At 34.5% G+C, this 26,170-nt stretch overlaps 5 protein-coding genes across 6 annotated transcripts; all 5 read right to left on the bottom strand.

Moving 5' to 3' along the window:
* Positions 1 to 284: 284 nt before the first annotated feature.
* LOC7478896 (uncharacterized) lies at positions 285 to 4,583 on the bottom strand. 2 transcript variants are annotated; one of them, XM_002318912.4, is made up of 8 exons: positions 4,320 to 4,578; positions 3,370 to 3,549; positions 2,902 to 3,243; positions 1,828 to 2,497; positions 1,638 to 1,738; positions 1,445 to 1,534; positions 1,199 to 1,326; positions 285 to 878 (listed from the first exon to the last, which is right to left on the bottom strand). In XM_002318912.4, exons 2-8 carry the CDS (start codon positions 3,511 to 3,513, stop codon positions 734 to 736), a joined length of 1,620 nt encoding a protein of 539 aa, XP_002318948.1. In that variant the 5' UTR covers positions 3,514 to 3,549; positions 4,320 to 4,578; the 3' UTR covers positions 285 to 733. The 2 variants fall into 2 exon arrangements, with proteins under 2 accessions (XP_002318948.1, XP_024439408.1); XM_024583640.2 differs by having other exon boundaries at positions 2,902 to 3,549; positions 4,320 to 4,583.
* A 4,405-nt stretch (positions 4,584 to 8,988) lies between these two features.
* Positions 8,989 to 12,768, bottom strand: LOC18104011 (acyl-CoA-binding domain-containing protein 4). The gene is made up of 9 exons (XM_024583305.2): positions 12,385 to 12,768; positions 11,176 to 11,703; positions 11,001 to 11,066; positions 10,756 to 10,922; positions 10,477 to 10,633; positions 10,295 to 10,379; positions 9,813 to 10,213; positions 9,581 to 9,685; positions 8,989 to 9,498 (listed from the first exon to the last, which is right to left on the bottom strand). The coding sequence occupies exons 1-9, from the start codon at positions 12,514 to 12,516 to the stop codon at positions 9,193 to 9,195; spliced, it is 1,947 nt and encodes a 648-aa protein (XP_024439073.1). The 5' UTR covers positions 12,517 to 12,768; the 3' UTR covers positions 8,989 to 9,192.
* Positions 12,769 to 19,531: 6,763 nt separating this feature from the next.
* On the bottom strand, positions 19,532 to 22,253 carry LOC7478894 (putative pectinesterase 52). Its single transcript, XM_024583802.2, has 5 exons — positions 22,024 to 22,253; positions 21,697 to 21,856; positions 21,277 to 21,513; positions 19,877 to 20,109; positions 19,532 to 19,784 (listed from the first exon to the last, which is right to left on the bottom strand). Exons 1-5 carry the CDS (start codon positions 22,251 to 22,253, stop codon positions 19,625 to 19,627), a joined length of 1,020 nt encoding a protein of 339 aa, XP_024439570.2. The 3' UTR covers positions 19,532 to 19,624.
* Positions 22,254 to 23,652: 1,399 nt separating this feature from the next.
* LOC18104010 (pentatricopeptide repeat-containing protein At4g14820) lies at positions 23,653 to 24,532 on the bottom strand. The gene is made up of 3 exons (XM_024583801.1): positions 24,317 to 24,532; positions 24,081 to 24,285; positions 23,653 to 23,924 (listed from the first exon to the last, which is right to left on the bottom strand). Exons 1-3 carry the CDS (start codon positions 24,530 to 24,532, stop codon positions 23,653 to 23,655), a joined length of 693 nt encoding a protein of 230 aa, XP_024439569.1.
* Positions 24,533 to 25,213: 681 nt separating this feature from the next.
* Positions 25,214 to 26,103, bottom strand: LOC112323828 (uncharacterized). Its single transcript, XM_024583387.2, has 2 exons — positions 25,961 to 26,103; positions 25,214 to 25,840 (listed from the first exon to the last, which is right to left on the bottom strand). The coding sequence occupies exon 2, from the start codon at positions 25,834 to 25,836 to the stop codon at positions 25,420 to 25,422; it is 417 nt and encodes a 138-aa protein (XP_024439155.1). The 5' UTR covers positions 25,837 to 25,840; positions 25,961 to 26,103; the 3' UTR covers positions 25,214 to 25,419.
* Positions 26,104 to 26,170: the final 67 nt, after the last annotated feature.

The following is a 26,170-nucleotide window of genomic DNA, read 5'->3' as shown; positions in this document are numbered from 1 at the left end:
TGGTCCCTCTACTCTGGATTTTTTTTAATGTGACCCCTCGATGGAATTACGTCGTGACAAAATTATTTGAAGAAAAATGGATATGAGATGATTCAGTGAAATTCTAAGCTTTCGTTATTATCAGAAGTACTTGTGGGTTTGGAATTAAATTCGTGGCTGCTGGTTGTTTTTGGTCCGATTTGGGATGGTGCTTGCTGTTAGCAGTGGTAGAGCTCAGGCGAACAGGAGGAAGCAGGTGCGTGGTTTAATGATAAACAAATACAATGAAAAGACTTCCATAAGCATTTAAGTTCACAATGAAGTTTTTTTCTTTATAGCAGTATATATACAAGAACGAGCTCTCCCAGATACGTCAAACAATTCCACGAATGCTAAAATCATCTTGCTTTATCTTCTCTTATCTTAGAAGGGGTAGTGGGAACTCCAGGCTATGAATGAAAGGACGATGGATATAACAGGGATCCAATTTGAATCCTCCTTCTGAAACCCACAACACATTTCCATCTACAAGATGAAATGATATTTTAAAAGGAACAATTCTAAAATGTAACAATTATATGTGACTATAGAAGCAATTTCTCCATGCTCCCATCCGCTTGGTGACGATAATTGCTTTACATAAGCCTTCCACCCCAGCTCTTATTCGAGATTACAGATAATGGAGCTGGAATGCTAGTACTTCCTAAGTTCATGGAGACCCGGACTCATAGGTTCGTGCAGGTGGACCTTGATCTTAACAGGCAGTAAGAGGTTGCACCTTTTCATGAATTGCCTTGTAGCATTGGAGACTACAAAGGGGTAGTTTTGACTCCGAATCTCGGTACTTGTATGGATTTGTACAAGATGGAGCAGCACATTTCTCCCGGGGAGGAGGGTAACTGAAATCCAGATGAAAGCAAAATCATCAGGTGTGAAGCAGCAAAAACAGCAATGTGCCTAGATAGCAGATGTGGGAAATAGGCAATACAAGGTGTGCTGGAACACAATCTAAAGCAGCTGCTACTATAGAATACAGAGTCCACAGGGTAGATGAGCATCCTAGTTTAAGGAACTTTCTGAACTATGCCTGAACGTGCACAGTGCCTCATGACGAAATCACCCAAGGAGCAAAATCAGTTTCTTCTAAAATAAATTTAAAAAGAAGCCCTGTTTAGGAACATAACCTAGGTCCTTCATTTTGTAAGGGAGAAACTCAAACCTGCAAGGCTTGGAGTCAAATATACTAGGCAAGCCCATTTCATCGGGGAATGTTACAGTTGTTCCAGACGGACCCATGACCCACCTAACATGGTCTGATGAAAGTACCATAGCATTTGCTGCTTTCTCCTGAACAGAATTAAAATGCCCCGACGTTAACATTAACATAAAAACTGAACAGCATAAGTAGGCAAGTTGAAGGGTGAAATGATGTGCAGAGAATGCTCACATATTCTCTATATATTACCTGTGCCATTTCTTCTTGCCGTTTCTTCAGTTTATCTTCGCGTTTCTTCCTAGTGGAATCTTGGCCCAGTATTTTTCTGATTGCTTCAGCCTAAGATTTTCAGTCAATATTAATCTTCAATTCTCTCCAACATCTTTGCGATTTCCATGAGAGAGAAAAAAATATACGTGCAAGTAAAAGTAACAGGGTAAACCTCAGATTCCCTATTTGCCTTTTCAACTTGCATCCTGCGTCTTTGAAGAGCCTCAGCTCTCTTCAACTGCTGTTCCACTTCAGTGAGTTTCTCTTTTTGCTCTGTCATCAAAACAATCAGGAAATTAAATGTCTGGGAAACTCCACAAATGTTCAATAACGGGATCACTGGAGCAAAAACAACTAGTTACTTTTAGGGGGAGCTGGAGGTAACCCATTTGGGAACTCTATTAAACTAGGAAAACCAGAGGAGGCATCTTTGCCAGTTTGAAGTGCTCGTTGACGTGTCGTGACTGTCATTTCCTTCTTGGAGTCCACTGATAGATCAGCTAACTCTTTTCTTGGCTTCTTATTCTTAGATGTAGGGTCACCATCTGACCCCAATTCTTCCTCTTCCACATAATCAGTATCTTCAGATACTCTCCCTGATTTAGATTTCTTACCCTCCTTGCCAAATCTAGTTGATCCATGATCTCCAGCATCTACATCATATAGACCATCAACATTTCTCTTCAATACTCTCGATATCTTCCGCTGTTTCCTGCTTCCTCCCTCTTCATCTTCAAACTCTGCACCATAATCAGTGCTGATCTTCAAAGTCTTGACTTTTTCAAGGTAGCGAATCTCATCATCATCCTCACCTCCATCATCAAGCACTCCATCTAATAGCCGTTTCTTAGGGACCCGCTTACTTTTACGAACTGGCTCGTACTGATCAGTTTGCTTTGAAGACAGATTCTCACCTCTCAGACCATCAGTTTTCCTAACATTTAGACCACTTCTGGAGAAATCCTTCCACGGGACTCCTCGTAAACCACTTCCCTTACCTGAAGTAAAGGAACGGTTGTCATCCAAATTCTCCTGCAACAAAGATTGAGTTAGCTGCAACTAGTAGTGCTTACATAATTAGCAGACATAAAATGTTGTAGGCTTGTAGCAAAACATTGTCAACTGGGTCAAAAAAGGAGGAAAAACAATGAATAATGATTTCTAGACATGAATTGAAAGCTGAAAAGTACAAGGAATTTGTAACAAATGAAAAGCTCTTAACATGTTTTTGTTTTATCTAGTTGGCGTGAATGGGTTTGCCACTAAAAAGAAGATAATTACAGCCTTACAGATCTTGCATCTATGAATATAAGGATGCTCAAACTCAAAATTCTGAATTTAAATGATCGCTATATGACAGTCTATGTGGACGTGACTGTCAAAACCTAATGCGGACATCACCATACCAGACTCAATAAATTTTGAATGAAAAGTACCTCAATTAACTTCTGCCGGGGATCTGGGAAGCGAGAAGATTTTGAAGATGACGACCCAACAGCAGATGCACCATCAGATGCGGACTTTGCATTAATAGTTCGTGTGATACCACCAACTTTAAGCTTCACTTTCACTTTACTCTCATTTCCTACTCCATCTGAAAAACCTCCAACATGCCCCGAGCTAGTTGTGCTTTTCCAATTAGCTGGGGCAAGGACACCTTCGCTGGACCTCCTAGAATCAACTCCACTGTGCCTCTGCTCGTTACTTCCTCGAAAAGAACAATTGTTGGAAGCTTCATCAGATTCTCCCAATCCTCCATCTTCATTCTTCATCATATTCTGGGAAGATTCACAGTCAGCAAGGTTAGTGGAAGAAGCTCTTGTACTGCATAGAATCAAACTGACTTTTTTCTTTCGCGAAATTGAACCATAATCATTATTGTCATCGCTTGACACTTTGCTTACAGTTTCTGAAGGTGGTGTGGATGATAAGGATGAAACATCAATGTAATCGGAAGGTGTGTGTGAGTCATTCCGTGGACGACGGGATGTATTACTCCTCTTCTTCCTAACAGCACTGTTTGAATCACTAAACCCAAAACCCTCCATAAACAGGACAAAGCAGAAGCCTAGTTCTGCTCTTATCTACCAAAGAAAGAAAGTTGAAATAAGTCATAGAAAACACAAACTTTTCAAGGCAAAGTTTCTTAATTGCATCACAGATGGCAGATTAAGCACAAAACGGCATTAAGCAACTCATGCCACACTGTAAATGAAGCCCCAAATAACACAGCACAAAAAACAAGTAGCAATCCCTTCTGCATCGATACACTAACCACTGAACAGATTCTCGTTGACTTCATACAATTCAATTGGCAACATTACAGTATAGCAGCAACTACCTATTTGATAATTGAGAAAGTGAATACTACAGGTTACAACGCATATGTCACCTAAACTGAAAAAAGTTTACAAATTAATTTCTTTTATAGTTTGAAGGTTGTACCAGAAAAGAAATTTAACACAGATAACTATATAACAGCAATTAACACATATTAGACAGTATCAAGCGCTTATTTATGAACAAATATTCCAAGATTATTGAAAAGGCACCTATACACCAAGCAATACACTTAATGACACAAAAAGAAAATTCAAATTTATAAAAAAAAAATGCCAATTTAATGTATAAACAAGCTCAACGAGGCCAAATAAAACATTATAAATCTATTACAGATTCATCCTATCCAATATCAACCCACCAAAACAGTCACAAATTCAGATTCATAGAAATAAAACAAAAAAGGCAGAATCTTTGAAGCAAACACACTTATAAAACGAATCAAGAAACCCATTTTGCAAATCCTCAAAAAACACCAAAACAACCGAATAGAGACCAAGAACAAGCAATTTACCTATCTGGGTCGCGGCCAAAAGGCCTGAAAACCCTTGAATCGCCTTCTAAAAACAACCAACAAGAAAGATAGAGGAGGGTATCGACTAAAGTCGTTAAAGATTGGATTTTTGGTGGATTAAGAGTACGAGTAGGATAACTAGCCAGGTGGAGGTGCGTAATTGGACAGAGAAAGGAGGAGGTGGTGGGTTTTGGTTAAGGAGGTAAGAGAATGGTTGTGATGTCAAAAGACAGTAACATGGTGTAAGATTCATTAACATCCTCATCTTTGTATAACATGCCAAAGTCCTGTGTTTGTGCTTTATCTTGGATCACTCTCCCCTCCATTCCAAGCTAAGCTGCGGCCTTTTTACTTTTTAGTCTGGTCCCTTTACTTTTAATATTTTTATCTTTTCTGTAATTGATTTCTTAATGTAATCCCCTTGTCACCCTCCTTTCCAATTATAAGAAAACTAAGTCATGAGATATTTTTATTTTGCAATGTGTACCGTTCTCTCTCACTCACATATCACTGTCCATATTGAAATAGTCAATTTTAAAAAAAATCTTCAATTTAATCGTTGAATATCTTTTTGCACAATTGAACTTTTTTTACTACAAATTAACACCCAATGGCTTCTTTTTTTTCTTTTTTTTTAGACCAGAGTGAAGAAAACAGAAAAAATAGGTGGTAATTTTGAATTTCTCTTTGAATGTTTATTTTAGTCCCCCATCTTTTTTGTTAGTAGGTAATCACTCCTTTTAGTCGTAAGAAATTCGATTTGGTACCAAACTTTATTTCTCTCATTTTTTAGTCTTTTTTTATATGAGAGAGAGGAGCTCGTCGGGTTTCAGTATAGAGAGAAAGATGTCGTTTACGACAATTCTGATCATAAAAATAGTTGTTATTGGTATCAATAAGTTCCATTCAGTTATGGGAGTTTTACCTAGTTATTTTTTTCTTCTCATTGCCTAAGAAGGTAGGCCTGGCCGCAATAATATTTTTATTTCAAGTTGTGTTTATGGGTTGTTTGAAGTTATTGATAGATTTTATCAAGGTGTTTTCCAATGTTTTGGGTCAAAATATGTTGAAAATGAGTTTTTTTTTTTTTATTGAGACCATGTTTTTCTTCTCATTGACTAGTAATTTTTTTTGTCTTTTTGCAATATTTTGGTTATTTTATTGTTCACATAATATTGAATAGACACAAATATCTCTAAATAAATCAGTAATAACTAATGCACCTCATTAAAAATACCAAAATAACCTTGGTTTAAAGGCATGTAATTTTTTACAGGAATGACAAAATAATCATTACACTATAGCAGTGAACAATAAATATATAAGAGGGGCTACAATAAAACCTCATTTTGCTTTAGTTATTTGTTAATTATCAATTGAAACTAGGTGTTTGTCTGGTATTATATTTCTACATGTATTTAAGTGCGTTTTAAAAGTGTATTTATTTTGAAAAAACATAAAATTAATATTTTTTGTTTGTTTTTTTTTGTTTTTAACATTTTGATATTAAAAATAAAAAAATATATTTTAATATATTTCTAAATAAAAAATAACATACAATATCAATCATGCAACAAGTTTTTTTGGCATCAAATGATTCCAAGAACACACAACACTTTTTATCAACCTTTGTTTCCGTGAGTGCTTCTGCGTTTGAAGCCAACCACGGAAAACAAATGTTTAGTAATAGCTTAAAACTTAATCCACGTGCATGGGCCCCAGTAATTCCTGCGTTAAAAATGCAGGCTCACTAAAAGCAGCTCAATGTTGCTTTCAGTGTGGAGAGTAAGTGAACAGTGGAGACATGCTCCACTGTTTCGGCCGGACCGAGTCCGGTGCAAAGCTAAATGCATTGAACCAGGTCCGACCTAGTAAAAAAAAAATTTTATTTTTTATTTTTAATTGTGTTTTATTGATGACATAACATTTGCAGAATTTGATCGCAGTCTGATTTTGTTCCTGATTATATTTTACCTAATGTTGTTGCGTGCTTAAGAAACCAAGGAAACTGTAGTCATTGTCGGATGTATTTCATACGTGATGGAATTGTAGATAGTTTAATTAAACAATAAATTATTTTTTTATATAAAGTATGATTTATTTCATGATGTAACAGTAATAGTTAAATCTACAATATTTAAAATAAAAACCATAAATATTAATATATATTTTGTTAAATTATTTTATAACCTCAATTTCAAAAGCATTCTTAACCAAACACATTAAACTACTTTTTGTTCAACCTTAATTTCAACCATAGTTTTAATCAAACATATATTTTTCCAAACCAACCTCAACTAAAAATAATTTTTATAAAATATATTTTTTCAAATCACAACCACAACAATTATTGCAATATCAAACACACTTACTGTAATATTTTTTTCAAATCAAAACGAGGAAGCTGAGGGAGCGACGGCCGACCACTACATAAGCTGCTGGCGGAGTGCAAGTAATTTTTATTGTTTATGAAATACGAGTCAAATGAACTTTATGGCCCGTGTGGATTTATAAAGGCATGGTACTATTTGTTTATATCGGATCCGCCTTCATCAGTATAATATTTTCTAACAAGTATAGATCACTAAGATATAATTTGAGAATAATTTTTTTAGATATTTAATGAATACTTTATTAATATAATTTATATTATTTTAATTTTAAAAGATCGGTACGTTGGTTAAGGGTGTGTGTGTTTCAAATATAAAGTCATTATTTAATCATTTTAATTTTTTGTTTAAAATATAAAATCACAAGCTTCATTGACTATAATATTTTTAAATACTTTCAAAAGATCATAATACCCTTAAACTGTTTAAATTTGTATTATACACTTATTTAATACAAGTATGTCTCCTGTATTTTTAATACAACTTTTTGAATATTTATTTCCTTATTTTTTTGTTAAATATTCTAATGGAAGTCCCTAATTGAGAAATTAAAAAATAACTATATTTCTACTTCTATCATTTTATAATATTCATTTTCGATTCGGTTAAGTTTTTATAAAAAAAAACTAACCAAACCGATTTTTTTAAACCGAACCGAAACCGGTTCAAACCAACCGGTTTCGGTTCGGTTTTTAGGACAAAAACCGGTTTAGACCGGTTTGGTTCGGTTTTTTATGTTTTGGCTTGGTTTTCTCGGTTTTTTCTGGTTTTTCCGGTTTGGCTCGGTTTTTTTTCCGGTTTGGGTTCGGTTCGGTTTTTTAGGTTTTTTGCTTATAAAACCGAAACCGAATCGGACCGGCTGATTTTTTTTAAATTTTAATCAGTTTAATCGATTTTTTTTTCCGGTTCTTTTAGTTATTTTTTTCTAATTTTTTTAATTTAATCAGTTTTTCGGTTTTTTTCTCGCACTTTTAACCTGTACAGAGTGATTCTTTTAATATCAGCCTAGCGTTCGAAAAACTATGAAAAAAAGGGAGAGGCAAAATACTGATGGGAAAAGTGGGTTTTTCGTTGAGAATTCTGTCAGGCATTTAAGGGTCAGGGACGATATTGAAATATCTTTAGTCTATAAGGATGGAAAAAAATACTGATGAATATATAAAGGCGAAAATGCAGTTTACCAGGTTTTTTATTTTCTTGGATGACGCACACAGGGTGAGAAGAGAGGTGATTTCTGAAATGACAAGTGTGAGAAGACAGGCAGTGACAATAGAAAAATCTCCTAAATCATCAATCAAACACACACATCATGACGTGGGGACCGATCAGACGGTTGACAGTGACTCCTTTTACCCCCCTCTCTCTCTCTCTCTCTCTCTCTCTGGGTTTTGAAGACAGTATCGCGCGAGATGCGCGGGTGCTCTCTTTAACATTTCCAAGCTGTCTGATGGGAACCATGTCAGTCAGGCTAGGGCCCGTTTGTCTAGTCGCGATAAAATTCATGTCTCAAGCTAAAAACAGTATAAAAAATATTTGTTTTAGTATACTGTAAGTGTAGTTTTTATTATTGAAAGTATTTTTTATTTAAATATATATTTAAATAATATTCTTAATTTTTAATATTAGTTTATCAAAATTAAAAAAAATATTAATTCAATATTTCTTTCAAGTTAAATATATTTTTAATTATAATTTCAAATGTAAAAATAAACATTTTGATAAAATGCAACAAATCACGTAGACAAATGGCTCACTCATTCAAATATTTATGCAATTTATTTTTGTTCCTTTTATTTTTCCTTTTCTTTTAAAGTACTTATTTTTGCATTGCTTTTCAACTCTAATTCGAAAAGCTTGTCGTCATTGTACTTCCAGGATATTTATGTAATATATATTTTTTAAAAAATATTTTATCCAAAATAAATTATCTTCACAATCGACTCAACCAACCACAGTTCAAATCTCGAGTAAGGTCAGATCAGATCACATGCTCAGTCTCTGATAACTATTCGTAGTGGCCTCCTTGTACCCCCTAGGAAGGAAGTCATGATGATCCTATATAGGATCACCATGACTTCCTTGTAGGTAGGAGGAGGCCACTACCACCATGCATTTGCTAGCCTTCGTGTCATGTATCAACTATCAAGTTCAACCTTTTGCGATGCTGTGCAGCTTCTGCCACACATTACGAAGATATCAACAATAAGTTAGATATGTACAAGCTTCCAACGTTTTCAGATTTCGTTCACTCATTAGTTAACACTCAGTAGACCAGGATCAAGATTCAAAACGTGTGACTTAAGCTCTTAATACAACTTTAAACTTACAATCAAGCTGATGGTTTGCACAAAAGACCGACTTCAGACAAGCTGAATTGCCCAGATCTTGAAGCCTGGATTTTTAGAACCATCATGAAAAAGGGAAAATGAAAATTACTTTAGATATACAAGGCTAGGGATATTAACTACCGCGCATTTTGAACTTTAAACTTGTCCAACATGACCACTTGCAGGTCCTCCTAGTGTTAGAATCACACCTTGAAGATCACTCCTTGGCTTTGGTTCTTTGCCTAATGATGGAGCAGCTCTAATTACCGGATATGTTCTTGTCATTTGAGTTTGTCGAAAACTCTGACCAGATTCTGGCTTGGGGAATGTTGTTGGATGATGAGAGGGCTTTAAGGAATCTATATGATTTGAGTTTGGAAACTGCTGGACAGTGTGGATTTGCGTTCCTTGAGATGCATGATTTTGAGCTAGAATGGCCCTTCCTGGAGCTACACAGGGTGCCTGATAGATGAAATCGCGTTTCAATAAGAATCCGAAAAATAGTTGAATATAGTGCAAAATAAGGTATGCAGTGAGAGCTTACAGGTGCAAACAAGACCCCTCTAAAAATCTTTCCATTGACAGTTGCAGTCATTAGAAGGCCTGAGTCGAAGGCTCCGTCAACTTTTCCTCGGACCTCAGCACCAACCTACAAAGTAAGAGATGGGCGTGAAAAGCATGTATTAGCAGAACAGAAAGAAAAACTAACAGAGAAGCAAGATTTTTAGAGGATGCTTGGCACAGATCGATGCAGAGTATTGACATTGTGATTTTACCAGGTTTTGAATTGACCCTGCCTCCACGGGTCTATGTTCCATTGGTGGGAATGGTGTTCCTTGCCTGCCAAGCCCAGCATGAACATACTGTTCTGCTCTCTTATTCTCTCTTGAAATTTGAAGACTGTACGGGGTTCTTTCGACTATAGTTATAGGTTGTTTCTGGTTACTCGCAACATCATCAGCCCGGCAATTTCTCGGAATTTTGTTTAACTGCCTAAAAAAATTAAGTCCTTGGCAGGATGTGAGGGAATCAACTGATCTATGAACTGGGAACTGTTCTTGATCAGATTGTGATGGGGATGAATGTTGAGAAAGAGAAAGAGAATGCTCTTCTTGTTCTGAATCAATCTCCCATGCCTTAAGATTTGTAGTTCTTTTCTTCGTAGGATGCAGAGTATCTGAAAGGAAATATTCGAGTTATTGACGTGGGAAGTCTTGAGCTGTGCTGCTCGGGACAAGGATTTTGTTATGAAGACTACCTGAACTGAACTGAAAAGGTTGTTTTGATTCTTCTGATTCTTGAGAGCCCTTTCCGACTATTTCATTGTTCCCCGGAAACATTGTCTGCTTCACAGCATATATTAATAATCCTCCCAACTTGAACAGTCATATTTAACAGGAGGTTAAGTGTTTGCATTTTGAGAGTAATTAGATTCATTACCGAATTGTTCGCAGCTCCTCGGAGAAATCTTCTCTTTTCTTGATTCCAATGGTTTCCAAAGATCTTGCACATGGAAATGTTGTATCGACCATTGGGATGTTCTGCTTCAAGTTGCAACACCAACAGCTGGTTGAGAGGACGCTCATCCTCTCTGCACCTGCACACACACAAACACAGAAAAAAACCGAGAAATAAAATTAAGATACATGTGAAAATTATATGGGATGGTGTATTGTTGATAACAAAAGCCACAGACACGAAACCGAAACTTTCAGTTACCCTCCATAGATGGCAATATTTAAGTCCGTAACAACCGCAGTGTGAGAAAACCTCCCTTGAGGTTGCTGCCCAGATATATCAAGCTTAGTCCATGAACAGGCACTCACATCAAGTACCCAGACATCATTGTAGTAATGCTTGTCCCCAACACCTCCAATGACATAAACCTGCAGACCATGAAAAGCACATTAACTCTCTTCACGAAGAACCAAAGACTTTCAGCAAAAACAGGTGGCATGACTTGCCTTTGTCCCAATATTCACAGCAGTATGGCCTGCTCTAACGCCTGGCGCAGATCCTTGAACAGCAAGCTGTTAGAAAAATCAGAATCATCTCACTACATTTACACAAGTTTTTCTTCAAAAACTCTTTGGAATTGTGAAACCATAGCCGTAAAATAGAGTAAGGTGAAGCTAATACCTTTGTCCAAGTCATTGTATCTGTATCCAGAACATCCACATCACCATGAAACCTATCACCGCGATCACCACCGTATACAAAAAGCTTACTGCCAATTGCAACAGCACTGTGACTATCCCTAGCAGCAGGAATACTTCCTTTCACCTCCGGAGAAGTCCATCTCATGGACTTGAGGTCCAAAACATGCAAATCGTTTAAATAATTTGCTTCACCTTCTCCACTTCCGCCAAATATCATGATTTTGTCATCACCAATCAGTGTTGCAGTGTGACTTTCGCGAGGCGAAGGAGGATTCCCTTTGCATTCAGGGCTCATCCACTCCTTGGTCCCAAGGTCCAATACATGAAGATCATTCACCTTCTTAGAGCCATTCGTGCCCCCAAACACGATCATTTGTCGGCCCACAAGAACAGCACTGTGGCTGTCTCTTGGACCAGGCCCTTGACCTGTAGTTGCCATTGTGTTCCAAAGCATTGTATCTAGATTTAGCATGAGAACATCACTGAAATCCAGACCCCCGCAACATCCCTGGAATGATAAAAACAAACATAAAAGATTTAGTAATTAGCATAAATAAATTTATTTGCAGTTCACCAAGCAATCAGATATTACTTTCAAAAAGCACAACACATAAATAATACACGAAATAAATATTAATGAAACTGATTGTGAATCTCAACCCGAAAACTTAAGTGTTAAGTACGTAAGGCTACTCTTGACGGCTTGATCATTACAGCTATGTTATTTATATTACTCTTCAGCACTCATCGATCTCACTGTAGAGAAAAGCTTTACTCAAAGGCAAACTAAGTTTCATGAACTTGTTTCTATTATAAATAAAGTGAAAATAGAAAATAATCCGAACAAATTCTTTTATTCTTCTTATAATTATTTCTGTATCTAGAAAGAACGAGAAATAGGAAAGAACTAAACTACTTGGAAAAAGTTGATGTCTTCGTTGCCAAATATACTTCATAGAAGAACACAAAGAATATATATGTATATATATAGCTGAACAGAAAGCAGAAAGAACTTGTTCTCTGCATTATGGGACATGAATCAACAGAAATGAAAGGCAAAGGATAGCAGCAAAATCAAAGTATAACTGACGAAAACTGCTTCATCAAGTATATCTAGGCAATACAAAGGATAGTTTTTCAGGGCAAAAAAAGAGTTATAGTTCATGTAGTTGAAGGAAATTATACGTACACCAAAGACATAAACAATCCCATGAGAGTAGCAAGCAGAATGACCCCATCTTTCAGAAGGGTTAAATCCTAAAACCTTAGGATAGAGCCACATTGCTTTCTTCTTCGCAGTTTCACCTCCCAGAGAGCCCATTGGTAGCCTTCTCCCCTCTTTCTTCTCCTGAGCTGAATGACTTTATTAATTTCTAGTTCAACACTGGGCCTGGTAATGATCAAGAAAGTTGAAGAGAGAAAAATAGAGAGGGTCAAAAGTGGACATGAACAAGCGAAGTGGTATATCAACTATCATTGTCAATAGACATGAAAAGATGGGCGCTTTCAAGTCTCAATCACTGTGTCAACCAACATCGATAGAAGGTAGTGGTGAAAGGAGCTCTCTTTTTTTCCACATGAATATTCTACCACTTCTCCTCATATGAAAAATATTACTGCTTTGTTGTTGGTATATATAGTAGCGTTTGGCTCTGCTGTTCAACCTGCTTTTCGGTGAATTTTAAATTTTTTTTTTTTTTTTTTGCTAAAATTGAGTGCGGTTTGTACCTTTTGGATCGTTTTGATGTGCTGATATCAAAAATGATTTTTAAAAAATAAAAAAACATCATTGGCATGTATTTCGGCACGAAAAGCTATTTGAAAAGCAACCACTACCACACTCCCAAACACCCATTTGATATCAGGCTGTAGAGAATATATCTAATATAGCATAATATTACATCAATAAATGATGTGTAATCGTGGAAACCATAGTTGATTCGAGAGAAGGCCTGCAGGTCAAGAAGGTCGACTACGTTGATAAAAAAAAAAAACTAAATAATATTATTTTAATTGAAAAATTCAAGAGAAATCAATGGTTTAATTACGGTGCCTTGACCGTGTCATTCACTGGTCATTCCAAATTTTTAAACAATGATGGAAACATGAGTTTTGATCGGCGTGTTTTTTTTTTAAATAATAATTAAATTATTATTATTTTCTTTTTCCCTTTTCTTTTCACACTTGTTTAGCTAAAATGATGGGGGTGTGGGGGCATTGGGTTGGGGAAATGATGGGAGGCTTGAGGACAAGTGGAGTTTGTGATTGAGTTTTAATTATTTTTTTTTGGTAAAATTTGAATTATTTTTGTTTTAAATGAATTATTTTAGTGTTTTTTTATTGTTTTGATATGGTAATGTTAAAAATAAATTTAAAAAAATAAAAAAATATATATTTTAATATATTTTTAAATAAAAAACACTTAAAAAACAATTATAACAAGAATAGGGTAGGGATAGAGAGATAAGGGAGCTTTTCTTTTCTCTGTGATAAACTCACATGGGTTTTTCTTTCTTTGTGAGTATGATATTGGGATTGATGGATGTGAAGTTTTCACACACTCTCTCTCTCTCAATCATCCAATTTTCAAGGTGGGTTCTTGATGTGCATCAAGAAATGTCTACTCTCGAGGATCTTTGGGAGAAGTGTGGGGGCTTTGTGTTGTGCAAATTCTTTTTTATTGTTGGGAAATGAGAATGGCGTTGTTTCTCTCGGTAGATTTGGAGGTTTTCGAGAGATGAAGGGAAAAACAAATCATGCAGTTTACCCTCTAGTGAGAAACCTGACAATCATGTCTTAAATTGTTAGTGTTCATGTTGACAAACGGGCCCTGAGATTTATTTTAAGGAGATTTCAGTTTGATTCTCAATTAGGTTCAGAAGAAAAACAATTAGGTCATAAAATAGATAATGAGTTGTGGATTAATTTAAGGTTTTCCAGCAATTTTAGTAGGAGGAATAAGCTTCACATACCTCTGTAGGGGAGGATATATACCATGGAACTTGTGCTTCATAATAATGACATGACAAGTCTATTAGGTCATGCACATGGAAGCCATGCACTTCACCAGGGTGAAATATTATTGCTGCGATTCCTTTTTCTTTTTTTTTGGTTTTTAAGGTTCTAGCTATTTAGTCCACGATTTAGTTTGAATTATGTTTATTTATTTAAAAACATCATGAAAAATACATAAAATAATATAAAATCTTGTATTTTTGAAACATAAAATACAGAAAAAACATGTTTTTTTCCGTTATTCTCTCAATCTTTTTTATTTATTTTGATGCGGTAATCAAATAGTATTTAGATCATAGAATAGAATAATAGTATAAGGTGTATTTTATCATATAGTACCAAGACATCAACATATTAAGTGGTGTAAAGGATGAATACCAAATTGATTTAATACATTTATATATAGTTGTGACAGTAACATGTAAAAGAAGCAAAGAAACATGTTGAAATCCCCCCGTACTTATTTGTATATAGTGTCTCCATTAACATTTTACTGTTCATCACTGTGAAGTAAATCTGAAAGATTACCAACAGTAATTTGAGTTGACCACCCTTGTTGTAAAGGAAAGTATACCATTGGACGATTATTGTAGACGATAATTGTAGAATAATTGAGTTATTATATATATATATATATATATATATATATTAGTGTTGTTGGATTTGTTTTTGTTGAGAATTTTTTAATAATATTAGTAATATTGTTATCAGAATTCTGATGTGTTTTTAAGGTTTATTTGTTTTTTTTTTATCTCTTCTCTTCTTCTGTATAATGTTAGATAATAATATAAATTATATCCTGAGACCTCACTTAACAGCTTAAACTTTTAGGTTGGGATGATTCTTTGACATTGTATCAGAGCCTTGATGACCAAGCGGTCAGGAGTTTGAATTTCATCATCTCCATTTATTTGATAAAAATTAAGTACAAAGTAAAGTGGGCCTGTGTAAATTTCAAGTCTAAAGGGCTTTTACTTAAGGGGGTATGTTAGAGAATAATATAAATCATATCATGAGACCTCACATAACAACTTAAGTTTTTAGGTTGATATGGTTATTTAACATATAATTCATTTTATATATTTTTAAAATATCACGATTTTAAATAGTGAGAATCTTGAATGTTGTGTTTTACAATCGTGAATTGTATAGGTTGTGCTATTTTACTAATTTCTTATCAAATAATCTTTTTTCACCAATATTTTTTTAAATAAACTTTCTAATTTTAAAAAAATTATACTCAAAGTTCCCGTAGTACTTGCACGTTGATATAAAATTATCAAAGACTCAAAATTAAATCATGGTGATGGTCATGTATTGATTACTATTATTTAAAGTATGATAAGAAACCATTGATGTGTAATTCATAGGTCATGGTTGTCTACTTTATTTTATCCAATAATTAAAGCTATCCTTCCCTCTTTCGTTTTTATATATATATATATATATATATATATATCAAAGATGATGCTACTTAGGATTGACAGCTTTGTTTTCTAATTATGTTCACCTTTCAATATGTAAATAATGATAAGATAATTGACATAAAATAGTTTATTAATAAACTTGTCTCGACACTGTAATAATAGTTTACTTCACTGTAATTAGTGAATTCCATTTTTTTTCCTCTGCAATTTCAGTAATTAATTATTCGTGTCATGTTCTAATTTTTCGCACAATAATTGGAGCGCCCATGTTTCGCTATTGGTGGGGCAAATTTCATGGGAAGCTTGATCATTCGATGATGAGATCTTCAGAGAGTCATTTTAATTTAAAATTTTAAATAAAAACTCTATAAGATCTTATTATTGTCTTGTATTAGAAATATAATTAAAAATAAAGATTATATGATTTTAACTCATATTCTTTTATTTATTAAAAAATTAATAACATGTTAAAGATTATAGGATTTTAATTCATACCATACCATGGGTCTAACAATTTATACCATAGCTATAAGATTTAATGATGTGAAAGACTTTGATTACGAGTAGGATAGATCAACTCGTAAATTGATAGGTTGATTTAAATTTATTTCTTCCGTTGAATAATATATTGTTGTTTTAGATATTTTTTTTAAAAAAACTGAAATGATATTATTTAAAAAAATATTTAATTAAAAAAATTAAAACAGTATTATTTTTTTTTTAAAATGCTGATCAGGTTTTTCTTGGACCGGAGAAAGACCCTTTGGATCATTGAGTATAAGCAGGTAAACTCTTCGGTCATTTCAAAGATAAACACTGAAACTACAGGTGACAAGAATTACAAAGCGAGCGAGCGAGCTAGCTAGCCCGAGCTGAAACTATAACCATGATTTAAAATGATCCAGAGTAAGGTTTTTATATTAATCACAAACAGGGATGAATGAGCTTCATCACCTATTATATCCCGAAGAAATCTTTACATGATCACGCTCGCCTATGGTGAGAAGGACCTGCAGGTGAAGGAGGCACAAAAGCACAAGTAATTAATGTACACTGAGTTGACAAATGACAGCAGGCAGTGAAGTTGTAGCAATAAAGAAAGGAGAGGAAGGCGTAGAATACAAGCGATAAACACGGGAGAGCTTCAGTTTTGGATTTGGTGGTAAGTGTGACTGTGTGAGTGAGTGACTGACCCCTTTCTTTGTCTTGGACATGTCTTGACTCTCGTGCATGTATGCCCTAGCTAGCCCTGAGCTTTGTAACTTGAAATCAGACCTCTTCCTCTCCTCACTTTCTTGAAAGGTAAAAAAGAGATGGTCTTTGCAAGTGAAAAGCTACGAAAGACATCTATCTAATCGAGGGAGAGAGGTGTCTGATGTTTTTCACCATTGTCGAGTAAAAGAATGACAGGAATTATTGCAGATTCATGTTATCTTCAACAGTCATTGTTTACCCTGACGAGTCATTGGCTGCATCGATCCTTGCATTAAATCAATATCATTTTAGGATTTTAAATATAAATTAAGATAGTATTATTTTAGATTAAGATTTATAAAAAAATCAAGCCAAGTCTTCAATCTCAGATTAGATATAACATACAAAACAAAAAGTTTTTTTTTTTTTTTTTTCTCATTCATGTTGTTCTTAAACTTCTTCATTTCGAAACAGTAACTAATAAAACTACAGGAATAAAACTAGCATTGAGATCAACAAAGTGCGCGGGGGAGGTGTTTCCAAGGAATATGAAAGCCCCAGCGTGGAGGTGGTGCGCAGTTGACTGGTACAAGAACCTCCACAGAACGGCACACTTAACTGCCATATAAGATTCCAACAAAGCAACTACTGACCCCTCCATTTGACTCCCATTATTATATCATATTCTCTACACAAATGTCTTCACTTTTCACAGCCAGCACTGTCTCCAAAGTTAAGGCCTCTCAAGCTAAGGAGGAGGTAAGTTAGTGTTGTCACATGCAATTTGCTGGTGGTGCTGGGCCATCAAAAACTAATTATGATCAAGTAATGAGCATGAATTTGCCCACCATCGAAGGTTGGAAGCCATTGATGCTTGTTGGTCGCACTTGTCATCAAGAGAAGAGAACCTTAATTGGTTTCAATAGTTTTATACAAAAATGGCAAACAATGAACCAAGATTTCATCAATCCATCAACCGCTCATCATGCTGTTTTTTTATGACCAGAAAACTCTCTCAGAGCCCAAGTCCCGAAAGACCCTGGAGAGTCCTTTATGAGCTCTTTATTGAACTGGAAGTCTGGATCAAAGATAAAAACGTGACCTACTCTCATTAACCTACTATACTAGAACAATATAGCTTTACAGTTTATATAAACTGCTCAAGATTCTTTTTTTCTTTTCATTTCCTCCCATTTCTTCTTTTAATTTTACCATTAACCTACTATACTAAAAAAATATTAAAAATAAAATATATTAGGCCAATTTGATCGTGACTGTGATTATAACTTTTAAGTGTTTGATAATACTTTAAAAAGCTAATATCACAGCCACTTCCATGTGTTATTTTCAAAAGTTATAACTTATAACTTTTCAACAATGACAACTAAAAGCCATAGCTTTTCCAAACACATCCGAAGGTATTTCTAATTAAAAAAAAAATTGCAAATGACATGCCCTTTGCCATAAGATGGCACATGTCTACTGTAAATTACTCCAATGACTAGCGAGTCGCAAAAAAAACTTGTGTTGCTAGTTTTGGCCCTCAAAACCCAATTGTTTCACCATTTTTCACTTATAGAAAATAATCCCAGAGTTTTTTTAAAATTTATTTTTAATATAAAAATACATTTTAATCAATCAAAAAAATTAAAAAAACCCAATAAAATTAAAATTTCTATTTATATTTTTGAAATTTAATCTCTTTAAATACTCATTATAATGAATCCATAAACACCAATACTGAAAGTTTTTGTGGCCATAATAAGGAAAGATGGAGTTGACCCTCTCCTCCCTCTCCCATATATAGTTCTCTCTCTATATTTGGGATTGAAAAATAATAATAATAAATTATAAATACCAAAATATAATTATTGAAAAAAAACCTAGTTGCAAAGTTGATCAATATCCAACCTTTTGCAATTATATATTAAAATCGCTAAAATTATGAAAACACTATCATAAGTAGTTCCAATGAGTCCATAAATAGTAAAAATTATATATAAAAAAACTATTTCAATATAAAAACGTAAGATTTATATTACTTTATATTGAATTTTTATCAAATAAAATGGAAGTGGTGAGATTTGAACTCGTGATCACTTGGTCAATAAAATTCTGATATTATATCAAAGAACCATCTCACCGGCACATATATAATTACATTAATTCTTGCTTATGTTGCTATTTTTGGAATAATGAAGGAGATTTCCATTTCCATTTCAAAGGAGATAAAATCATGGGCATAACTAACATCATGGATCCAATTTTCTCATTAGTTTTTGTACACGAAAATTCTTAAAATTTCGTCCTAGGTATGAAAAATCGTCAGGCTTGCCTGAAATATTGTCATCTAAGCATAACAAAATCTTAGATTGCAAAATTAGACTAAAATGCATCTAAACTGACGAAATTAATCTTCAAATCTGATGCCCAAATTGACGTAGATGACATAAAGGGGTGCAGTTGAATAGGATATGTTGGCTCTTTATTCACCTGGGCATCTTGCTCAAATGCGACTCGTACGTACGTTGTCTAGCTAGGCTGGACAACATGGCATGGTTACTGAATAGAAATGGTAACTTCCTACTCAGTCCAACAAAATGCACACCATCATATATACTAAACCCTTTAATGGAAAATAAATCCTTCAAGTCCAATATCCTGGAGAAAAAGAGAGCAAGAATCCTGACGACTACGACAAACAAAATGTGATAGCCATAATATATAGGGAATTAAGACTGGTTACAATAGCCCTTTTGTTCTTGATAAGCCATTGGGAAAAAAATCCAAGAATCAAAGAGGTAGTTTTGCAAGCCAGCCATCTTGGTCGATGAAAGATGGCTTGGAAAACAATTCGTGTTGTCCTGTTGATGGCTTCCTTACCCATGGAACACGCTTCGATTTATTAGACCCCGGTCCCTTACAATCAACCTCCACATACGTGAAATTCTCCCTTTAAATCAGAAAATCAAGAAAAATCATGATCAGATGTTAAAAATAAGAAACAATCGAATATATAGGTCTCGAGGTTCGAGACAAACTTACTCTTGCCCTGCGTAACCCCAAGCATTCCACCCAAGAGGATCAACCACTTTTGAGAAATATGAATCTTGAAATATTACTCTCGAGAATGGTCTATAGGCTCTTCCAAGAAATGCTCGAACACCTTCAATTCCAGAAATAGTGCATCCACTAAATATGAAACCACTCGGATCATTAGGGAACTCTCGACCTTGGGCTGTTATGACGCCTTTACTAGTAACATTTATCGAGCAACCCTGCACGAATCATGGGACAAACATTTTGAATTAATAATTCTTCTAATAATTAATCAAGTCTAGATCTTGAATATGCCAAATTTCTTTTAAATAATTTCATTCTGTGTTGCACATGGTATGAAATTTAGAGCATGCTCTACTGTAGCCAGGTGAAATCGTCTTACATGTAGCATGTATTAATCGTGAGAAAGTCAATGGTGGAATTGATTTTATTAAACATGCAAAGCGTCTTTTAAGAGAAAATTAAATTTGAAGTCCGCTAAAATTTGAGATTAAGAACATTTTTGGAATTTCTAATTCAACATGAATGTTAACATATTTTTAAAAATATATTAAAAATAAATAATAAATTATTGTCAAAGAATTTGAAATAGTAAAAGTTTCAAACCTAAAATAACTTTGAAGATTGGATAATAGACTTATAAGCTTATGAGTTAGGGCTTGAGATTGATTAATAAAATAATATTTTGTTATCAATTTTTTATTTGATTAATAATTTTTTATAGCCCCACATGTCTTTGTGCCACATAAATCAATAATTAAATTATGTGATAAAAATAAATATATTTATGAGTAATTTATGATCTATGAATATTCATTATAATTAATAAATATTTATGAATTACGAGTAATTAATATTTTAATTTTCAAATACTATAAATAAGTGTTTTGGAGGAGTGAAAAGTAGATTTATATATTTTTTGAGTTTTTTCCTCCCTTTGTTATTGGTTTTTTTTTATATTCTTTGTACTCATTCTTTCTACTTTAGAGTTTAAATTTAGTTTCTATATAGAAATATTAGATATAATTCTTTTGAGATCATTGAATTTTATTTATATAAAAGTGCATCCAAAGAAAAGGGGTTGGAATTTGAGGAGGTTTATTGAGGTTTGTCCTTTTATACAAAGTATATGCATGCTAAAAATCGTAAGATTATCATATTTTTATATGTTTGTAAGATTATAAACTAAATAAATAGAATCACCAGTTTAATAAACAAATCATTTTATTATTAATGGAAAATATTAGTAAAAATGTTGCCACAAGGAACAAAAATATTTCTAACAAAATGCAACTTCTAAGATGATATATAAGAGTAATTCGTCAAGGAAAAAAATAATCCATCCATAACTTCGTGTAGAAAGATTATTCCATGCAAACTCTCACCTCATAGAAAGATTGACCAGCACCAAATATAAAATCTACTGCTCCTTCAATGTAGCAGTTAAAGAAGTGATGCCGGCCTTCGACATCCCACAATGTATCTTGAACTCCCAAGAAAGCACAGTCATAGAAAGCTGATTTATCACCATAAATTCGTGCAGAAAGTGCTGGGGCTACTCCAACTCCAGGTATCTTGATTCCATAGTTGATATTTTGCTTGAATGGAAGGTTATATGAATTCTGCATGCATTATTGATAAACAAGCAGGAAAATTTCAGCTATTTGAACAACATGATGATGTTGTGGATATGATCTATATTTATTATTGTTTCTTGTGTTCTTAATACCAAAAGGGAAAAAAATATGAAAAAAGAAACTGGATATATTATCACAAAAAAACTGTACACAGCAAAAGCATTTTACCTTGAACGTTATGCCCTTTGCTACAATATTGCTTGGTGATGAGGTAAAAGTAGCACTAGTATCAGTGCTTTCATGTGCATTATAAGTAATCGTTGTTAGGGTGCGATCTCTTCCTTCCAGAAAAATACATGGTTTGTCTTCTGGTATAGTCACCTGTTCTCTGCACATTGTTATCAACCATAGTGTATCCACAAGGGCATGCTTTTCTTAAGGAGAAAAATTCTTTAAATTATGACGTACATGCATGTAATGCTATGGATATGGAGATTTTAAAAAGCAAAGGTATAGTTAGAGCATATGCTAATGGGAGTAAAGAAGAGATATTACATGTAGGTGCCAGGATTGATTCGAACTTTGATCCATTGATCGTTATTTATTGGAATGGAATCAATAGCATCTTGGATTTTTATGAAATGCCCTTTGCCGGAATGATCAACAACTATGGTCTTTCGAACCCTTTTTCCTCTTCCTGGTTTACAATCAATAGCTTGAGAGTTGCTCGAGGAGATGGTGATGAACAAGATGATCACAATGGCATTAAATAGTGGCTTTTGCATTTTTTTGGAAAAAATGGGGAGTTGAAAAGCTCTAAAATGTTACAATGGTGAATAAATTGTGATTGCCGCAGCATTCTTGGGCATATGTAGTGACGTTCTTGCTTTGTGTTGCCTTTTTAAGAATGTTGAATGAGATTCACATGGCTCGAGTCAAGCATTATGATTTTCGACGGTTTGATTCTCTTTTATTAATTTGTGCTAAATCTAAGTTTTCTAATTAATGCAAATAACCATTATCGTTTGGAACCCTCTAAATTAAATTCATTAAAAAAACTATTGCTTTTAAATAGAAAAAACAAACTAGAAAAAACATAATAATACAGAATAAAAAAATAAAATTGTATATATGTATAGAAGCTAAGGTTTAGGAATATTAAGCTCTTCAGGTCTCCATCTCACTTTGGTCTCGAGTGTTATATAGTAAATTTTCCTGTATATACAGGAAAATCAGTCAATCATTACAATATTATTATGGGACAAAGAGTAATTTAAAATATTATTTTTTTTTAAATAAAAAAACAATATTTTAAATTACTCTTTGTCCCATAATAATATTGTAATGATTGACTTTTCAGTTTTTACACGTATTTTATTATTGAGTTAATGTTTTGCTATTTATATATATAGGAGTTAAGGTAAAAACTTAGTATTTATATGAACTTAATATTTATTTTTATATTTTGTATTAACTATAAAATATTATCCAAATATACACCTGGAGAGATCTCACTGTATATATCTATATTGAACGAACAAGGTTGATTAAACATAGATAAGGCACAAATACTTGAAAAAATAACTATGAAATTATAAAATATATATGTATAATCCAGCGCGTTTCAGGTTAATTAATTATGATCTACTTAATATTCAACATTTTAAATAACAAATAATTTAAACAGTATCTGATATGCGAAGTATACACAAATTTTTACACTTAGAGGTCAACTGCTGAAACACCTTGAGAAATATCTGTGTATGTCAAGATCACAATATTTCCCTAATTTGTTTAAGCTCGTAGCTTGATGAGCCAATAGACCTATATTGATAGCACTAGAAAGTGGCGTGAAACAAGAGGCAAGTGACTCGGGTCGGATTACAAAATATGACAAGCACATAAGTCGACAACCACAGCCAAAATCTTCCTTATCATCTAGCACCAAGAGATCTCTCAAAGTTTTTTTGGAGAACAATAACCCATGTAAGGCCATATGGTGTTATTACAAGATGCTGGTTGCAAATGCAAGGCCTAATAAGTGTACTTATCCTACATTGTTCAAGGCTTGTAGTGCTGCAGAATGCTTCAGCTATCTCCATAACTCACCAAAAATCCTTGCATGAACATGTTCCAGTCCTGAAATGATGGTAGCGTGCACGGTCCGTCGCGATAATCTCTCGACTATAGACTCAAGAGAGTAGCTTGAAGGCAGAATGGAAGCCCTCGCTCATCCTTAAATTCTTCACAGCTCGGATTGCTGTTACTGGCTGTGTAAATGAATCCGAAAGCAATTGCAAATTTTTCACTATGGTTCTGCAGTTCAGCTTCCTTCTCTTCCTCTTCAATATCGAATATAACCTGAGATGTATTTGGTGAATAATATTCTATCTCTAGCCTCTTGAGCATATTTTTCATTGTCAGGCAGATTTTCTTCATTTGCGGATGCGATCCATCTGAACTCACGGACAACACCATCAAAATCAATCATGCTAATTCCAGTAGAGGTCTTGACTCCTCTTTCCTTCAATAGTTTCCTCACATTTGCTACACCATCCCATCTCCCAGCCTTGCATAGATGTTTGATAACAAAGCATCATCCCATCTCTCACCTAATTCAACATCTCCTTGTCTCCTACAAGCACCTAAAAGTGCTCCCCAAGCAGCAGCACTTGGTTCTATCGGCATCGAATATATAAGCTCCTCTGCCTCTCCCAAGAGCCCTGCTCTTCCTAGGAGATCAACTACACATCCATAATGCTCCATCTCAAGCTCAATACCATACACTTCCTTCATAGAATTGAAAATCTCCCATTCCTGAATGAGCAAAAGCACTTGGCACACCAACAAGAGTGATCCCGTTAGGCCTAAACTTCTGTCTTTGCATCTTAAAGAAAAGCTTAATTGCATCCTCTGCTCTACCATACATAGCTAGCCCACAATTAATAGCATTCCAAGTGAAAACGTCTTTCTTTATCTTCTCAAAAACATCCCACGCCATATCAAGCCGCCCGCATTTCGCATAAATATCCATCAAAGCAGTACCAAATACAGCATCAATCATAGCACTTCTTATATGTACATCTCCATTTTAACATTGTAACATTATCGCGACGGACCGTGCACGCTACCATCATTTCAGGACTGGAACATGTTCATGCAAGGATTTTTGGTGAGTTATGGAGATAGCTGAAGCATTCAAGTTGCGGTGCAAAGAGGGGAGTTAGCAGCTATAGTTATAAATGGAGGTAGCAGTTCCATCATCCTAATCCAGGTTCAGAAAAGATTATAATGCTCAAGTTTTTTCAATCAGGCCAACCAAATTTTCACATATTGAGTAGCAGACTTGGATTTGATGATTGCGTCTTAAGCCATTATAACTGTTGTCATAACTATAATCACAGTAACTGACAAGTAATTTTTTGTTCGAATGTTCCATGATTAACAGTGGCAAGAAGTTCATTCGATTTTTTGACTGGAACCAGTTCAAACTAGATTTTACTTACTTTTCTAGCAGAAATTAAAATAGAATGAAACTAGGATTCTAGCTTGTTTATTTTCAGTTTGTTACCAAGTATGGGAGAATGAATGTCACAGCTGCATAACTTGTAGTCCAGCATACTGCTTATCATGCAGGTAATTGCAGGAGGCCTATTGAAACTACAAAGTTTGACTCATCTGCTTAGATGGATTTCATTTTTCAAGTTGTTCATTCTTTCAGCTACTAATCCTTGAAAACTAGAACTATAGCACTCACAAGCACACTAGTCATGGCCTTTATTCAAACATAGTATTAAGCACAGAAGCAGCAGGCCTAGGGGCAAGATAGCCATGACATATATATACATTACATGAGTAACAAGAGCACTTTGCAGTTTAATACCATAAAAAAACTTAGCAGTGTAGACCACTCTATATGCTATAATTGCATCGCGTTTGACTCATAATTGATCAACAACCTTTCTTAGGCTGGCAATCATTGGTAAAGGAATGGTGAGTATCAGTAGATGATCCAGAAGGATTGCCATAGTTCCCATAACTGCTGTTGGCCTCATCGTCAGTGCTGCCCTTGTTGTCACTAGTAGACGGGCTGCTAGTTGCATTATCATTCTTGGTATCAACTGCGGGCACTGAGCCTGTCACTGGATTACCATAGGTGCCAACGTTTCCTGGTTGATTATTCGGCTTAACATCAGTTCCAGCATTGTTAACAGCATCTAGTTTACCATCCTGCTGCACATTAGACAAAGGCTTATCATCAGTTTTTTCTGCCTTGATTTCCTTCAAAAGAAGCCTTTTAGCATCAACTTGAAGATCCAAGAATGCCAGCCCTAGCACAAATACTACTGCGACGGTCGTCTTCATCATTAACCTGTTATTTTCAATCAACAGCAGATTATCCAAGTATGCAGAGGTATTAAGATTAAATAAGTAATTTACTTCTAAACTGAAAGTTTAACTAAAAATGGTATTTCCACCCACTCTTACGTACCTTATATCCCTTCTCTAGTGCGATCATTGGTTGATTAACATTGCATCAAGGGGGCAAATTTATAGAAGAAACATGTTTATAATAATCATGATTAGTGAGAAACTAAGATTAAAATGTGAGCACAATGAAGTAGTGGAGTGATTACAAACTCACAATCTTCTGGCCTTATTGGTGAGGCCACACTCAGGTGTGCTTGAAAGGGGCCACCAG

The sequence above is a fragment of the Populus trichocarpa genome, chromosome 13, assembly GCF_000002775.5.
Source record: "Populus trichocarpa isolate Nisqually-1 chromosome 13, P.trichocarpa_v4.1, whole genome shotgun sequence".
Classification (NCBI taxonomy): Eukaryota; Viridiplantae; Streptophyta; class Magnoliopsida; order Malpighiales; family Salicaceae; genus Populus; species Populus trichocarpa.
The sequence above is the reverse complement of the archived record's forward strand: the minus strand, read 5'-3'. Positions and strand labels throughout refer to the sequence as shown.

Bases quoted from the DNA above. Each gene is read 5' to 3' on its own strand.
- LOC7478894 (XM_024583802.2), bottom strand. From the start codon at position 22,253: ATGCAAAAGCCACTATTTAATGCCATTGTGATCATCTTGTTCATCACC. The intron at 21,857-22,023 runs GTAATATCTCTT...AACAATGTGCAG, and splicing joins ATCAATCCTGGCACCTACAT to AGAACAGGTGACTATACCAG. The intron at 19,785-19,876 runs GTAAGTTTGTCT...TCTGATTTAAAG, and splicing joins TGGGGTTACGCAGGGCAAGA to GGAGAATTTCACGTATGTGG.
- LOC7478896 (XM_024583640.2), bottom strand. From the start codon at position 3,513: ATGGAGGGTTTTGGGTTTAGTGATTCAAACAGTGCTGTTAGGAAGAAG. The intron at 2,498-2,901 runs GTACTTTTCATT...TCTTTGTTGCAG, and splicing joins CCCGGCAGAAGTTAATTGAG to GAGAATTTGGATGACAACCG. The intron at 1,739-1,827 runs GTAACTAGTTGT...TTTTGATGACAG, and splicing joins ACCTCCAGCTCCCCCTAAAA to AGCAAAAAGAGAAACTCACT.
- LOC112323828 (XM_024583387.2), bottom strand. From the start codon at position 25,836: ATGATGAAGACGACCGTCGCAGTAGTATTTGTGCTAGGGCTGGCATTC.
- LOC18104010 (XM_024583801.1), bottom strand. From the start codon at position 24,532: ATGATTGATGCTGTATTTGGTACTGCTTTGATGGATATTTATGCGAAA. The intron at 24,286-24,316 runs GTTGGTGTGCCA...TTGCTCATTCAG, and splicing joins GGCCTAACGGGATCACTCTT to GAATGGGAGATTTTCAATTC. The intron at 23,925-24,080 runs GTGAGAGATGGG...CCGTGAGTTCAG, and splicing joins ACAAGGAGATGTTGAATTAG to ATGGATCGCATCCGCAAATG.
- LOC18104011 (XM_024583305.2), bottom strand. From the start codon at position 12,516: ATGGGCTCTCTGGGAGGTGAAACTGCGAAGAAGAAAGCAATGTGGCTC. The intron at 11,067-11,175 runs GTATTAGCTTCA...TTTTTCTAACAG, and splicing joins ATACAATGACTTGGACAAAG to CTTGCTGTTCAAGGATCTGC. The intron at 10,923-11,000 runs GCAAGTCATGCC...CATGGTCTGCAG, and splicing joins CTGTGAATATTGGGACAAAG to GTTTATGTCATTGGAGGTGT.